The following is a 15,962-nucleotide window of genomic DNA, read 5'->3' on the forward strand; positions in this document are numbered from 1 at the left end:
ATATAGACTGCGAAAACTTACAGAACCTTGGTTTAGCTGTATGCCAATTTGTTTGCTCGGATGGATCGGATGTGCCGGCCTTGTTTACGGCACGAACACGGAATTTATACTGCTGTCCCTCTTCTAGTTTCTTAACGACACCCTTGCAAAGCGGTCCATCTGTTTCGAGGGCCTTGACAAACTCTCCAGAGTCCTTGTCCATAACTTCGACTATGTAGCCAGTGATGGGAGAGCCGCCATCTCGAATGGGGCGCTCCCATTTGAGTTTAACATGATGCTCATCCCAGTCCTCGAGCTCTGGCAATCCAGGCGGGGCCGAGACATCATATGGATTCTTTGCAGTGATGGCCGAGTCAGTTTCGAGGGGTTCGGACTCGCCCTCTTCATTCACTGCCTTCACTCTGAACTGGTATCGGTGGTTTGGATCCAAGCCCTTGATGTCAATGTCTGTCTTCTCGGGATCTACCGATCCTGCCGGCACCCATTTGCCCGTTGCGGTATCCATCTTTTCTACCACATAGCCTGTAATGGGTACGCCTCCGTCGTCTTTCGGCTTCTTCCATTGAAGTTTGCAGCCCTCTTTGTGAATATCGGAGACCTCCAGCGGGCCTTCTGGTTTCGAGGGCTTGTCCAGGACTATTACCTCCACCTCAGCTTCATCAACGCCATTTATGTTCTCAGCACGCAGCTTGTACGTGCCGCTCTCTTTGCGAGATGTATCCAATACGGTCAGCTTAGTATTATAATCTTCGTTATCCAGCCGCACTTGTCCGCTGGGAGTTAAGTCTTTCTCCCTAAAGATCCATGTTAGTGCAGGTGCTGGCTCCCCTTTAACATCCACATCAAACTTAACTGTTTGACCAGCTCGAACTTTGATGGGCTTCATTTTCTCGCGGTTTATGGATGGCTTAACTAAAAATTACAAATGAATCCAAAAAGGGTTAATGAGTTAATGTCATATAAAAAGGTCTATCAAGTCTATCAATCAATAAAGCTCTTTGTGAGAAGATAAAACACATTTTGTGCCTTTGGCTTAACATTAGCGCAGTTAAGGAATATCAATATTTTTAAAGCTTCGCAACAGAGTTAGTTTTCCGTTTATACTCGCTGCAGTGAAAATCAGTCTTACGGTTCCTTGGCTTGGCCAAATGGGGCTCTGTCGCATCACTGGGCTCACTGGGACCAGCTTTGTTTATCGCTCGAACACGGAACTGATACACATTGCCTTCGGTGAGGCCTTCGACGGTTGCTTCTGACGCGGGTGTCTTAAAGAATTCATAAAGAGTCATGAGATCGTTAGAATGGTAGAAACTAAAAGTAGTTTAATGGGATAATTATTCTGGTTCTGGTTCTCGTTCTTGTTCTAGGTCTAGTTCTATTTCCAATCATTACTTACATTTGTGGTGAGTACTTCATCCCAAATCGGTGAGAACTTATCTTTCTTTTCGATAACGTAGCCAACAATCGGAGCACCGCCATCATCTTTAGGGGGCTCCCACTTCAACTTGACCATGTGCTCGTTGTAATCATCTATTTTGGGTGTACCTGGTTTGCTGGCAGCATCATATGGATTCTTTGCTAAAATGCTGCCATCGGTCTCTAGGGGCTCAGATTCCCCTTCCTCATTAATGGCCTTGACCCGGAACTGATATTCATGGCCTTCTTGAAGACCCTTGACATCAAATTCGGTGTCATTGCCAGAGGTTCGACCCACCGGTACCCAACGGCCTTGCTTCTTATCGAACTTTTCCACTTGGTAAGCCGTGATGGGTTTGCCACCATCGTCCTCAGGTTTCTTCCATTTGAGCTTGCAACTATCTTTAGTGACGTCCTTCACATCTAATGGGCCCTTCGGCTTGCCCGGCGGACCAAGAATATTCACTTCAACTGTCGCCTCATCCTCGCCGTGCTCATTGACGGCACGAATCTTGTAGATGCCAGTATTCTTTCTGAGTGTGTCAATAATTGAAATTTTGGTGTTGTATGGTATGTTCTTTATTTCACTATTGCTGGGCAGTTCCGTTGGCTTCAGCTCAGTATCATTTTGATACCATGATATTGTGGGCGCAGGTTCACCACGTACATTAACATCATACTTGATGGGCTTACCCGCACGAACCAACAGTGGCTTCAGGTTGGTTCGATCAATGCGCGGTTTCACTGAATCAAACCATTAGATGTACAAGAAAAAAGAAGAAAAATTTGTTATTAATAGCCGTTAAATAGTTGAACATTGACATTGACCTACATTTTTTATACTTTACAATCTGAGGCACACTTGCGTCTGATGGGGGCGACGGTCCGGCTTTATTAACGGCCACAATGCGGAACTGATATTCTCCATACTCTTGCAGGCCGGCGACGGTGGCTTCCAATTGATCACCCGATATTTCCAAAGCCTTTTCCCACTCGGGCTTATTTTTATCCTTCTTTTCAATAATATATTTTTGGATGGGGGCACCACCATCATTGTTGGGAGGAGTCCACTTTAGGCTAACACTTTGATTGTCATAGTCGGTAACCACGGGAGTGCCGGGCTTGTTGGGCTCGTCGAAGGGATCTTTTGCCACGATGCCGACCAAAGTGGTCAACGGTTCGGATTCACCTTCTTCATTGACAGCAGATACGCGGAACATATACTCTGATCCGGGGTTCAGCCCGGTTACATCGAAGCTCGGGGGCTCCTTTTCCCCTGGCGATCGCCCAACTCGTACCCATTTGCCAGTAGCTGTGTCCATTTTCTCAACAACGTACTCCTTGATGGGAACTCCTCCATCGTCCTCGGGCTTTTTCCATTGCAGTGAGCAGCCTGTTGCTGTCACGTCACTAACGGCCAGAGGTCCTTTCGGAGAGCTCGGCTTTCCCAGCACAACCAATTCAATGGTCTCGCTGTCCTCACCATTGCGATTTTCTGCTTTCAGAGTGTAGAAGCCACTGTCCTTGCGCAGGGCATTACTTATGACAAAGTCTGTGTGATAGTCGACATTTTCTATCTTAATCCGATCTCCATTAGTGAGCGGGATATCGTCCCTCCAGCTCCAGCGCAGCTCAGGCACTGGCTCTCCACTGACGTCCACCGACCACTTGTGGGTGCGACCACTTTTGATAGTAACGCGCTTAAACGTGGACCTATCAATCTTTGGCTTGACTATAAGTTGAACGGAGATACAGATAGATACATCCACAACGGGAATTATTTTTAATTCGAATGCAGAATATTGGAAGGATACACAACTGATACATACTATGCAATAAAAGCGTTTTTGGTAAAGCTGGTGCATTTCGATGTGCGATTGAATGCCATTAAAATGGGTATGCCTGCGCATATGTGCATGGATGGGATGCATAACAACCTTAAGTATATCATTAATTTAAGATACAACCCGACAATAAACATACCGAAACACTTCTAAAGAATACATATACCCTTTATTCCTTTCTGTAGTGTTCACAGAATAAGCAGAAACTCACAAAAAGAGAATTACCGCAAACTACTGAGTTAAAAATTAGTTCTACAATGTGTTACATTTACAAGCTAAAATGCGAATGATTGCTGTTACAAGTACTTGGATCCAATAACATTAAAACCAAATCAGCGTGCGTCTAATTTTTCCCTTTTTGCCTGTGAGCTTTTATACGCGGTTGTCTGCGTTAAACGTTTCCGACCCCACAAAGTATATATATTCTTGATCAGCATCAATAGCCGAGTCAATACAGTAATGTCTGTCTGTCCGCCCGTCTGTCCGTTCCGATGAGCGCCTAGTGCTCACCATAAGAGCTACAGCCACCATATTTTGCATCCAAACTGCTGCAACACACTGTTACAAGTGTATTTTAAAATTCCGCCCCGATCCGTTCCGCCCCCACAAAGGGCAAAAACCTGCTACATCCACAATTTTGAAGAAAAGAGACGATAAGGTCGTGTTGGTGTCAGAAGTGATGTAGATGACAGATGTAGAAAAAAATGTAAAATGTAAAATTAGAAAAAAAGGGGACATACTTATGTGCATATGTTTCACACTAAGGTTACATACATACATACATATGTACATACATATATACATACATAGAAATGAATTCTCACAACGTTCCTCTTCGTTGGTGTATGCTTTCTGGTTCCTTCAATTCAGCATTGATGGCTTTTATAAAATATACTCTTATCTGATTGTATAAATGCTTTTTTTTATAGAACTATTACATAGAATCCAAAACTGGCTTCCAAAAAAGCTGATTAAATGTATAGAAGCGAATTAGAATTGTATTGATAAAATGGATATGGCATGTAATTTTTTGAGCTGAAAGCAAAATAAGTTAATTAAAGATGTTTGTGCTTGCTAAATGTGTGCATAATGTTAAGCCAAAGCTGGAATAATAGAATGCGCTTTAGGAGGATAAATTAAGAGCGTCTGTCTACTGGTATCTACTATGAGGGAAGTTTGCATGACTTACGGTTTCTGTGCTTGCAAAGGTGATTGTCAGTGGGCTGCGATGGCTCGGAGGGACCAGCCTTGTTCACTGCGCGCACTCTGAATTGGTAGACCATTTTCTCCTTGAGGCCCTCCACCTGGCATTCCGGTGTGGGGTCCTCTGTTTTCGCGACCTCATTCCAAGTCGGGGAGAACTTGTCTTTGATTTCGACGACATAGTGAGTGATGGGTCGACCACCATCGGATGGCGGTCTCTTCCATTTAAGCAACACGCTCTTGTTGTCGTAGTCATCGATAACCGGCTGGCTTGGTGGACTCGGGGGATCGTAAGGATTCTTGGCTTCGATAGCATCACTTGTCTCGAGAGGCTCTGACTCGCCTTCTTTATTGATGGCCTTGACGCGGAATTTATATTTCTTGTTGGGAGTTAGTCCTTTGAAATCAAACGATGTCTCGTCAGGACCCACTTCGCCAGCAGGTATCCAGCGTCCTGTCTCTTCGTCCATCCGTTCTAGCGCATAGCCAGTAATCTCACAGCCGCCATCGTCTTGCGGACGCTTCCATTTCATTTTGATATGGCTAGCCCTAACCTCGTCTGGCTCAAAGGGGCCAGCTGGAGCCAATGGCCGGTCCAGAACGATAACTTGGGCCTCGGACTCAATTGTGCCGGAGCTATTTGTCAGCACCAGTTTGTATTTTCCTGTGTCCTTGCGAACGGACTTCTTAATTGTAATTGAGGAGTTTCTTTCCAGCTGCTCTAGGCAAACTCGCTGGTTGTCAAACTTGAGGTTTTCAGTTTCCTTTAGCCAGGTTGCTGTTGGTTCCGGCTCACCATCGTACTTGATGTCGAAGCGAACGGTCTGCCCTTTCTTTACAGTTATGTTCTTGAGACCATCACCCACGAGGAACGGCTTGACGAAACGGCACTTGGCAATTATGGATTTAGTCTTGTCGCTAGGCTCACCAGGTCCGGCCCGATTAACAGCACGGACTCGGAATTCGTACTGTTGACCCTCCTTGAGACCATCCACGGTTGCAGTTCTTGCATCGCCGTCTACCTCCTTGCTGGCAACCCAATCGTTTGAGAATTTTTCTTTATACTCGACAATGTATGCAGTGATGGGGTCACCACCATCACTGTCTGGTGCTTCCCATTTGAGGTCTGCATGATCCCTATCCCAGTCGGTGAGATCAACCGCCTTGGGCTTCCCAGGCTCATCCCATGGATCTTTGGCGAGTATTGTGTTTTTAAATGTTGCTGGGTCTGATGGGCCAATCTTGTTCATAGCACGAATTCGGAATCTGTACTGCTTCTTTGGCACCAAGTCTTCGATTTTTCTCTTACACGGTTCACCAGGTAACACTTCAGCGACAGGCTCCCAACCTTGCTTTTTACTTAAGTCCTGCCGTTCGATCACATATTTAGATATTGGAGTGCCGCCATCGTCTTCGGGTGGGGAGAAATTTACAACACACGATGTCTGATACACATCTGTAACATCGACATTCAGCGGTGGCTGAGGCACGTCCTGGCAAGTGATTTGCACATCCTTTGCATCTTCACCTTGACCATTGGAAATTTTAATTTGATACGGCCCTGATAAATCCCTCGTAGGCTTTTTAATTTTGAACGTCACTTTATCATCGGTCACAGCGACTTCCACATCCTTAACTGGCAAGGGCTTACCGTCCTTAAACAATTTTGCCTCGACTGGGGATTGTTTTGTACCGCTAACTATATTTTGGGGAGGGGCAAAAATAATACGAGTAATGATTTAGCATAAGTTGATTCTAAGTATCTTAAAAACCAGTATAATAGTTCACCGATTAAATTTATTTCTTTGTTTATATTTCGGCAGATCCTTTTACGGCACAGAAATAGGCAATCGGACTTATGAACTGAGTAAACAGTAGACGTACTCATGGGGTCGGAAATGGTTTCAATTGAGCGCCTTGAGTTGCCTCTTCGAGGGTAGAACGGATGGACTCAAGCCGCATAAAGTATATGTTCTTTAACACACGTGTGAGGGACATGGATATGCCAACCTACCTTTGAATGGTACTTCTACAACTACAGGGGCACTAATAGGTCCGGCAAACTCATCAGGGCAATCAATGTTTGGTCTGCTTTCTCCTTTGCGCACCGACAGCTTGCACTTGGAAGTGAGTTGTCCAGATTCGCAGGTGATTTCGCCCTCGTCCGAAAGGTCCAGGCCATTAAAAATCAGCTGATGTTTGCCGCCACCTAAATTCTTGATCTCAATACGATCGCTAGGTACTATTGGGTCCCCGTTGAATTTCCAATCGCAAGGCGCTGTCTGGTCCTGCAACTCCACATCGAGCACTAGCTTCTCCCTTTCTACGGCGTCTGTGTCCTTGAGTTTCTTATTGAAACGATTTTGGTCTTGAATAAAATTAATTGAATTATTAAACAATAACCAAAATAAAGGACCATAAAGTGCAAAACTTACAATTAATAATTATTTCTGCCTCGGTCTTGTCCGCATTCGTAGTACATTTGAATTGGCCGGCATCGGTGACTTTGCAGTCCTTGATGACTAACTTGCGCTTCCGACCATCCTTTACGATTTGCATTCGTTTGTCGGGCTTTATTTCCTCATCGTTGCGAAACCATTGGACGTCCCCTTGAGCATCGTCGATTTCACAGGCAAGTGTCACGGTATCCTTCTCAATGCACTGCTGAGATTTCAAAACCTTGACGAACTTGTATGGGTACTCCACGACCTTCAGAGTGCACTCAGTCTTGTCGGGTTGCTTGTCCAGTTGGCATCGGTATTGGCCAGAGTCCTCCAGTAGTGAGTCTTTTATGATGAGCTTTAGATTTCCATTTATGTCCTTGGATATTAGGAAGCGAGGATCATCCGACTCGATCTTCGTATTATCCTTGAACCAATGCACATTTGCCATGCTGCTGCTGACAGAACATTCCAGTGTTGTCTCATGCTGTGTGAAGCCCTCTAGCTTCTTTTTAAGTGGCTTTGTAAACGTGTATGTGGGATCGGCTTCTTCTACATTCAAAAAGGCCGTGCTGGAAACACCGCCAATTTCGATTGTATACTTTCCAGTGTCTTCCACTTTTGGTTGCGTAATTATCAGCTGATATGTATCATTTTCCTGCTTGAACTTAAATTTGCTGCCCGTAAACACCTCCTACAATATGGGGGAACATTTTGGTATTGGTCATTGCACGCAGATTATTGAAGTGTTCATTGAAATGTTCCAATTTGGAGCTACCGGCGGCCTTGGCTAGCCAAAGCGCGGTGAGGTTGGGGTTAGCTGACATACTTACATCCTTCCGGAACAGCCACTTTGGCTTGCAGTTTGGCTTGCTGAACCTGGCCTCAAACACAACCTTTTTATCCTTTCCCTCCTTTGCAAACTGGTCAATCAATGGACTAAGGAACGACTCCACCTTCTGTGCTCATGCATCGCGAGGTTTGTGTTGTCAAAAATGGGTAAAGTTTTGTAAATTTGATATACGATTACTAAGCGCTCTTTATTGGATTCCATTCTGTTTATGGGATTAATGCATAAATAATGTACACACACACACACACACAAATGTGTGTGAGTGCATGGCATTATTTGATTTGTTAGCGTGTATCAAAATCATGCTTACGCTAAATCAAATGCTCAAAAAACAAAAAATCCTTCTGTTTATCAGTCATAAGAGCATAAGCATTTGATTAGCTTTTTCAGTACATATCTATTATGATATTGCTTATCGGCTTCCATGCAACAATACCAACACGCTGCGCAAGTACATATACATACTACACTGCCCAATCAATAGGTAAATACATACATATGTACATATACAAAAAAAATTGTATAATAACTGCTTCGTATGAGTCACAACTTTAATACCCGGTACTCAGTCAGTATATATGTGCATACATTACCTACCATTAACATTACATAACCTTAAGCCTTAAGGCTTACAAAATGTGATAAAAATGTATTTAACCTCATTTTTTTTCGAATTTTACTTTTACATTTAAATCTGTCATCAACATCTACATCATTTGTCCCGCCAACACGCCTTAGCTCGCCACCCTCACCCAGTGCCGCACACTGCATAAGGAAGAGTGTGCGATCGAGAAAGAATGAAAAACAAAAAAACAAGCATAAGCAAAGCTGCTGGACGCTGTGGTGGTAGCAACTGGAAATTAATTTCTTCATTCTGGTCATTTGGTTGATCTACCTTTTTTAGGCTCAGGTATCCAGACGCTCATTAAGACGGACGGATAGACAGACATGGCTATATGGACTCGACTATTTATTTTGAACAAGAACATGGGGTTCTAAACATATCCTTCTGTTCGTTACATCCACTTTCGAGCTCAAATACTATATACCCTAGTTATACCGGGTCACGTCTTGAAATGAAACAAATTCTGCCACTATTCCCATACATAGTATTTAGTACCCATTGATTGGATGTACATATGTAATATTGAAGCGCAATATGTACTTAACCGGGATCATGTACTTGGTAAAATTGATAAACATTTTGTCAATTCTGAAAAGTTATTTTTACCAAGTATGCTTAGTACATATATATATCGTACTTATCGTATATCGAAATTTTAGTTCGATTGGTCGATCTGTCAACTGGTCTTATTACAAAGTATGTATTACCATATGGTATTGTATGGTATGGAATGGTATGTTGTAGTATGTATGCAAATAGGAAGGAGAAAAAAAAACGAGGAGGAGAAACGCGTCTAAAGACGCGTGATGCGTGACTACTTGTTTACCCGGTACTCAGTCAGTATCCGAGAGCTTAGATCTCTTATTTTATCAAAATCTGTCATCTACTTCTACTTTTCCCGTATCTTCAAGACAGTGAATGCCACAGATTTTCGTCGTTTTAGGGTCGGAATGGCAGCAGTCAGGATGTTTTAAATTGTGTTGCTCTAGGATTTATGTGTATAGTCTCTGAGATCTAGGCGCTCAACAAGACGGACGGATAGACTGACGGTCGGACAGACAGACATGGCTACATCGACTTGTCCATTGATGCTGATCAAGAGTATGGAGTTATATAACTATACTTTATGTATAGTACATATGTACATACACATGTACATATATGCCCTATAACTTTTCGAGTAACGGGTATGATAAGCAGTACGAATAGACGTACACGGGTATAAACTTCAAGTGGAAGCTGAATTAGACAGCCAGAATATGTATGTACATATGAACATACACATCCAGCGAAGCAAAATACAAATGGCTGAATGCCGCAAACATAGATTTATATTGGAAAGCTCGTACATACATATATTTCAAAAAATGTTTCTTGGTATTGGCGTCACTAAAAAACTTGTCAGAGCTTTTTAGCTGTAGCTGTAGCTGTACTTTTCTGCCATACACGTCGGTAAAAAGAAACAAAATTCACATTTACGAGTAAAGGGAAATGCGTTGATTTGTAGAACGGGTTGTGCCCCAAAAAAGGTTTCAAAAACCAACAATCAGTTGTTTCACCTCTGCAACGTTAGGTAATATGAGTAGTTATAATCACAATAGCAATTTATTTTGAATTATTTTAAAACTAGAATAGTGACAGAGCGCACCTCCTCTCGTCGAAACGGATGCAGCGTCGGCCAATCGGGGATAAGCTCAGCTAAAGATGGCCTACGGGATCCAGGCCCCTATATTGCAGTTGTAATAAGCAGATTGTTCTTAATATGTCTGTTCATAATAAAATCTACGTATGTATCAACGTTGTTATTAACGTTCCTGAGTTTTCTCAGCTATTCCCTTGAAAGAGGGCATGCATATGTACACATGTGTACATATGTATGTATGTATGTATGTGTACATATATATCTGAATGTATCGAACTTTCCACTGGTACGAGATCGCAACTTTGGCAATGGGATTGCTTCTTACTATATATTCGTTAAATACTGTGATAGTGTGATTGCGCGCTGAAGCAAATTGATGTGTACATATATTCTGTTTGTTGGGGTTTAGTAAATTAAACTCAAGCTAGCGAAAACGCTTTTTGGTTAGACTCCGAGTAGAGCTGGCACAAAGATTCAGTTCGTTTGAAACAATACGAGTATGAAGAGACTCGCAGGGAATTCTACATTTATCAAAAAACTTGGCTCATTTCTTTTTGCTCAATCAAGGTGCCAACTCAGGATGAAATTCATCTCAGCATCGTCAGTACTTTGTGTTTTGGTTGGTACATATGCATGTACCGTATGCATATGTATTCATACAGTCCTCTCGCTCCTTACCCTTTCAACTTTTTTAAGGGCTGGCAATGGTTTTTCGGTCTCTTTGAGATCACCCCAATTGGGGTCCTGTTCATCTTTGTCCCATTTTTGATAACGACGCTTTTTGAGCATGGCACGGAAATCCATGCCACTTGAATCGGATACATATAACTGCATCTCGGCCGAATCCTCTCCATGAATATTGGACACCACAACCTTGTACTTGCTCTCATCATTGGGCTTGCACTTACGCATACACAAAGTGATTGTGTTTGTTTGACCATCCGTGAGGAATTTATACCGACCGCCCTCAAGGATTTCAGTAACACCTTTGTAAAACTTGAATGTGGGTGCCGGACTGCCCTCGACGCCCACCGTGAGGTAAGCGGTCGAGTCTATAAGACAAATGAACACGAAATAAACAGAAACAAATACGAATGGTTAGTCAGATTAAATTATTTCATTCAATACACCAGTTTCGAGAGATGGATAAAAGTCTGATCTTACGACGGCATTATTCTATACTATTTACATAAGTGAAATACAGTAGTATTAATACATGAGCTTGTACATACCTTCAACCACAGAGTATGACTCTTGGACATCAACAATAGAAGGAGGTCCGCCATCCCCGACATCGCGCAGTGGTGTCGATGGCTTGTTAATAAGATCTTCTAGATCTTGGACGCTAGGACGGCGAACATCGATGGAGGGTCGTCTCCGCTGTTAGCCACAAACATTTAGTGGAACATATGGACAGTAGACAAAAACATACATTTGTATAAATAAAAGAGTCAATTAATAATTTCACAATTTGACGATGTTAGATAAAAATATGAATAACATTCAAGACGTCCAACTTAGAATTATCCATAACATGAAATATAATACGTTGTAGAGTATTTCTGTTGACAGAGTTCCGATTATATGTAACTATGTACATACATACATACATAAAGTCAAAATCAAAATGCATTCTGAGGGATAGGGAAATGATAAGTATACCAACTGCAAAAGAGTAACATTAATCTACAATCTACAATCATTTTGCAAAATAAATACGAAATGATTCTACTTTAACAAGGAATCAAACTCGAATTCGGGTTAACTAAGTTCATACACATACAAATGTATATAAAGGAAAATGAAATTACTTGATGCGTGCATTGATTTTAAGCTATTGAATGTACATATATTAATTTTAAAAAATATTTAAGTTTAACGTGCAACGTAGTTGCACAAAGTTATACTATTTTAATTTTCAAATAACTGCCGAATAACCGGTGTTAATGACATATGTATAGTCCTATAAAAAGGAAACCTACTACTTGTTGTGTTTTTTTGATGGCAGAGCAGGCTATAGCTACCAGCTTGCTTACTTCAGTAAGCTACATATGTATGTTTGTACATACTTATGGCCCTCATACTTATGTAGGTGTAAGTACATAACCAGCTTCACATACATTTTCTCCACTTAAACCTTACCCTTCACTATAGCCACCGAACTTATAGGTGATAAACATACAAATACATTGAGATTTTTTCATAGATTTCATGGCGCTTATACAAGTACTGTTATTTTCGATACCCATATCCAAAAATAAAAAGATTTTAAAAATTAAGATAGCTTTTGGAAGAATTAGAGATAATCACATTCAAGTTTATCAGCACAGTCGTTGTGGGTCAGGAATTTTGAAAGACAGAGCCCATGTCTATTAGTAGTACACACTCCAATGTAATTTTGAGAGGAGAGCAAATTGTCGCTTGCGAAAGTTGCAAACAGGAGCAGACTAACCTAATTCATCCTAATCAAAGGATTACGATGAACAATGTATTTTAACAGCCGTTAGAGCATCTTTTATGCACTTATAAGCCGGGGCTTTTAAATGATTTAAAAAAACAATGGGTATTTACAAAGTTTGAATACGGAAAAAAATACGACCTACTGTACAGATATGTCTAAAATATTAAAACTGTCATTCATGTCAATGGCCAACGGAAAGCAAGCGAACACACAATAAAAGAGTATATGTATGCATGATCATTTGACCACAAATTTAAGACCTGTTTCGTGTCCCCCATTTCTCCGGGTCGCTGTTGCTTTTGCTAACATGATCAAGAAAAATAAAAGTGTTAAATAAAAGACATAAAGACATTAAAGTAAAACAATATTTCACTTCATTTATCACACATATATCCTTTCCACCTTTCAGATAAAAATACATACATACATATGTACATACATACATATTCCTACGCATTCTTGTCTTACTTATCCACGTATCTATGTTAATATGAATGTACATATATTTCGAAGTTCTATTAATATTAAATTATTTCTGTGTACGTGTGAGATGAAAATATGTTTTTGCGAGATCATTATTTTTTGAGGAACTACAATAGACTTACAATACTTAAATTGTATTATGAAATAAATAATGTAACATGCACTAAAACCTGCTTCCCAACAAATACTTTAAAAAAATCAACGACTACTGTTAATATTATAGTGGGTGCAATTAGTTATTCAGACAACAGATCTCGCCTTTAGACTTTGTACCAAATGTTCCTTGAACTGAGAATCGATTGTGAGTCTGTTCTGGTTTAGCAAAACTCTTAGGGGACAACAAGTACTCGAGATCCCACTATAAGCAGCTGTTCGGACAGGTGCAGGTTGTGGGTGGGTGCGTGGAGTGCCAGTATTAAATACTATATTTGTATGTATGGATCACATGGAATTGAAGTAATACTTTTCGAGTATCCAGTGAATTTGTTACAAAAACTACGCTGCGTGTGTGTTGTTTAATGTCAGTTTCTTTGTTATGAAGTTTGTGGGTGTGTGTGTTTGTGTGGTGTTCAGGTGGAGTGCAGTTCACCAAATGTTATAAAAATGAATAAGACCAAGACTACTTATGGAAAAAGAAAGCGCAGCTAACTCTCACCTGTCCTTCACCGACCTCGCCTGGCCTCAACAACTGTAATATTACGAGCATGTTTGATTTGTATTATAATGCTAAACAACATACATACATATGTACATACATACATACATACATACATATGTATGTATCAACATTATTTCATTAAATCGATTCTACGTATGTATTTGTGTGTGTGTGTGTATCTTAATATGCATGCACTGAGTGCCAGTGCTAATGTGCAGGATGTCAGTCTGTTCGTTGCGCTTGAGATAGTTTAAAGGATGTCTTTTTATGTCTTATAACCATTATAGTAGTAGACTGCATTTAGGTGTCTCTTAGTTCCCCATTCCATCTCATACATCTATGTCTCTTAAATATGTAGTACATAAATTCTTTAGATCAAATGTCTATTAAAAAAGTGTAAATATACAAATAAAAATTGTAGTTTCACCTTTAATACTTATCAATCCATCATTTGGAACGAAATTAGAATATTCCGAATTGGATACGCTAGATCTATTCGATGCCTTTTCACACGCGACGCCACTATTAATTCAACAAAATAACTCAGTTGCATATACAGCTATGATCCTGAATTGTACTGAACTGATATATGTATATTCATAACCCACAAAGTACCTCTGAGGTTGCATCGTTCAATGGAAGCAGCTAGCTCATCGGCACGAAAATATGAGTGCCACCGCTTCTTGCAGACATATGTACATATGTGCATATGTTTATGTAAATATGGGAATATATAATTAATAATGGCCAGAATTTGTATTTATACATACGCGTATTGTGTGTACTCATCGGCTGACAGAGTGGTCATTCGGATGGACAGCCAACATAAGCGACTCACATCAACCGATCTCAGATATGTGATCATCATAAATATGTATGTACGCTTCAAATATACCTTTGATTGTTCACCTCATTGGATTCGTTTTGTTGGAACTTCACTGTACCTATGTATGTATGTATTCCATGGGAGGACACATATGTATGTATGTTTGACACATCTAGGGCCACACATATTTTCTATTTTTAATCTATTCAAGTTTATTCGTTTGTGTCTTTTAAAAAGTGTTGTATTGCCTAGAACTACAACGAGGGAGAATACGACACGATATAATTAGACGTGTTGGAAGGTCACCCCGTATGTTATTATATTTTGAAAATGAATATATGTATTATACATACATACATACATACATATGTACATATGTAAGTATATGAATAGGCATAAGCATAGAGTGTTTCATGGCCAGGCCGGAATGTACATATACATATGTAACATATACATATACACATGTATATGTATGTATACATACATATGTACATATTTTTTGCAACATCTTTTAATTATTAACAGTAAAAAACCGAACCTGCTGTATTTTTATTGCGGTAGTCAGTTTCATTTTGCTTGGCTACCTCAATAGTTACTCCAAAGAAACTGGCTTATGAAATTTGAGTCTGAAATTGCCAATACATACATACATACATATGTATGTACATATGTTCATATGTATGTACATATGTTCATATGTATGTACATATGTTCATATGTATGTACATATGTTCATATGTATGTACATATGTTCATATGAATGTATCTACATTTCACACAAACAAAATATTTGAGAATGCTTAAAGGAACTTGGCTATGCTATCAATGTGCAGCTAGCTGCTAACACTAACATGGCTTATTGTGTTAGGAATTGCAGAAAATGTCGGAGGTCTTACCCTTGCGTCCAATACTTCTCCGGGCCGGAGTTTCTTCTGCGGTTTTTGGTGTTTGTGTGTTGAGGTGGGATTGGTGGTGTAGTATGTGTGTTCGTGTGTTGTTGTTGTTGAATGCAAGGGGATGCGTTGGAAGATTGTTTTTTGTTTGATTGATTTTTGTTGATTTTGTTGAAGAACATTGTTTTGTTGGTTTGTTATTTAATGAAGTTGTTTTGGTTTACAGGTTCATTGCAGGTAGATTGGTGTTTAGTTTTGAGGACAGTTTGCATGTTTGGTAGATACATAGAAGGGAAATACATAGGAAGTACAGATATAAATTAGCTACTTTCAATTGATGACGAAACACAATTCGTAAGACGCTCATACATTTCCACAAAGTTAAAAACAGTTAATCGAGAAAGCAATGTCTCATTACTTACGACTTGTGGGTACTCTTAATAGCTACATCTGCTTATTTACACAAAATACATCAATAAACATAGAAATGTAACAAAATGGGAAACTCTCAGGTACTTGGACATTTATTTGTAGTGTCCCTAACATAGTACATAAAAAACTTGAGCTTAGTAGACCATGTGACCCATCAAAACACAAATGGCATTCTGCAAATCCTA

The 15,962-nt window shown here is 40.3% G+C and overlaps 1 protein-coding gene across 7 annotated transcripts in view; it reads right to left on the reverse strand.

Moving 5' to 3' along the window:
- Positions 1 to 15,962, reverse strand: part of LOC117902976 (twitchin) — a 53,671-nt gene that overhangs the window by 20,122 nt on the left and 17,587 nt on the right. For 4 of the 7 annotated variants that reach the window (XM_034814637.1, XM_034814640.1, XM_034814636.1 and 1 more), the window contains 12 exons: positions 15,349 to 15,384; positions 13,624 to 13,656; positions 11,257 to 11,404; positions 10,703 to 11,076; positions 7,738 to 7,863; positions 6,899 to 7,598; positions 6,478 to 6,831; positions 4,450 to 6,162; positions 2,249 to 3,148; positions 1,397 to 2,160; positions 1,130 to 1,265; positions 22 to 912 (listed from right to left, as the gene is read on the reverse strand). In XM_034814637.1, the coding sequence (XP_034670528.1) occupies positions 22 to 912; positions 1,130 to 1,265; positions 1,397 to 2,160; positions 2,249 to 3,148; positions 4,450 to 6,162; positions 6,478 to 6,831; positions 6,899 to 7,598; positions 7,738 to 7,863; positions 10,703 to 11,076; positions 11,257 to 11,404; positions 13,624 to 13,656; positions 15,349 to 15,384 (6,175 nt within the window). The remainder of the gene's footprint in view (positions 1 to 21; positions 913 to 1,129; positions 1,266 to 1,396; positions 2,161 to 2,248; positions 3,149 to 4,449; positions 6,163 to 6,477; positions 6,832 to 6,898; positions 7,599 to 7,737; positions 7,864 to 10,702; positions 11,077 to 11,256; positions 11,405 to 13,623; positions 13,657 to 15,348; positions 15,385 to 15,962) is intronic. The other 3 variants (XM_034814638.1, XM_034814643.1, XM_034814641.1) reach the window with 3 other exon arrangements.

This window comes from Drosophila subobscura, chromosome dot (assembly GCF_008121235.1).
Source record: "Drosophila subobscura isolate 14011-0131.10 chromosome dot, UCBerk_Dsub_1.0, whole genome shotgun sequence".
NCBI lineage: Eukaryota > Metazoa > Arthropoda > Insecta > Diptera > Drosophilidae > Drosophila > Drosophila subobscura.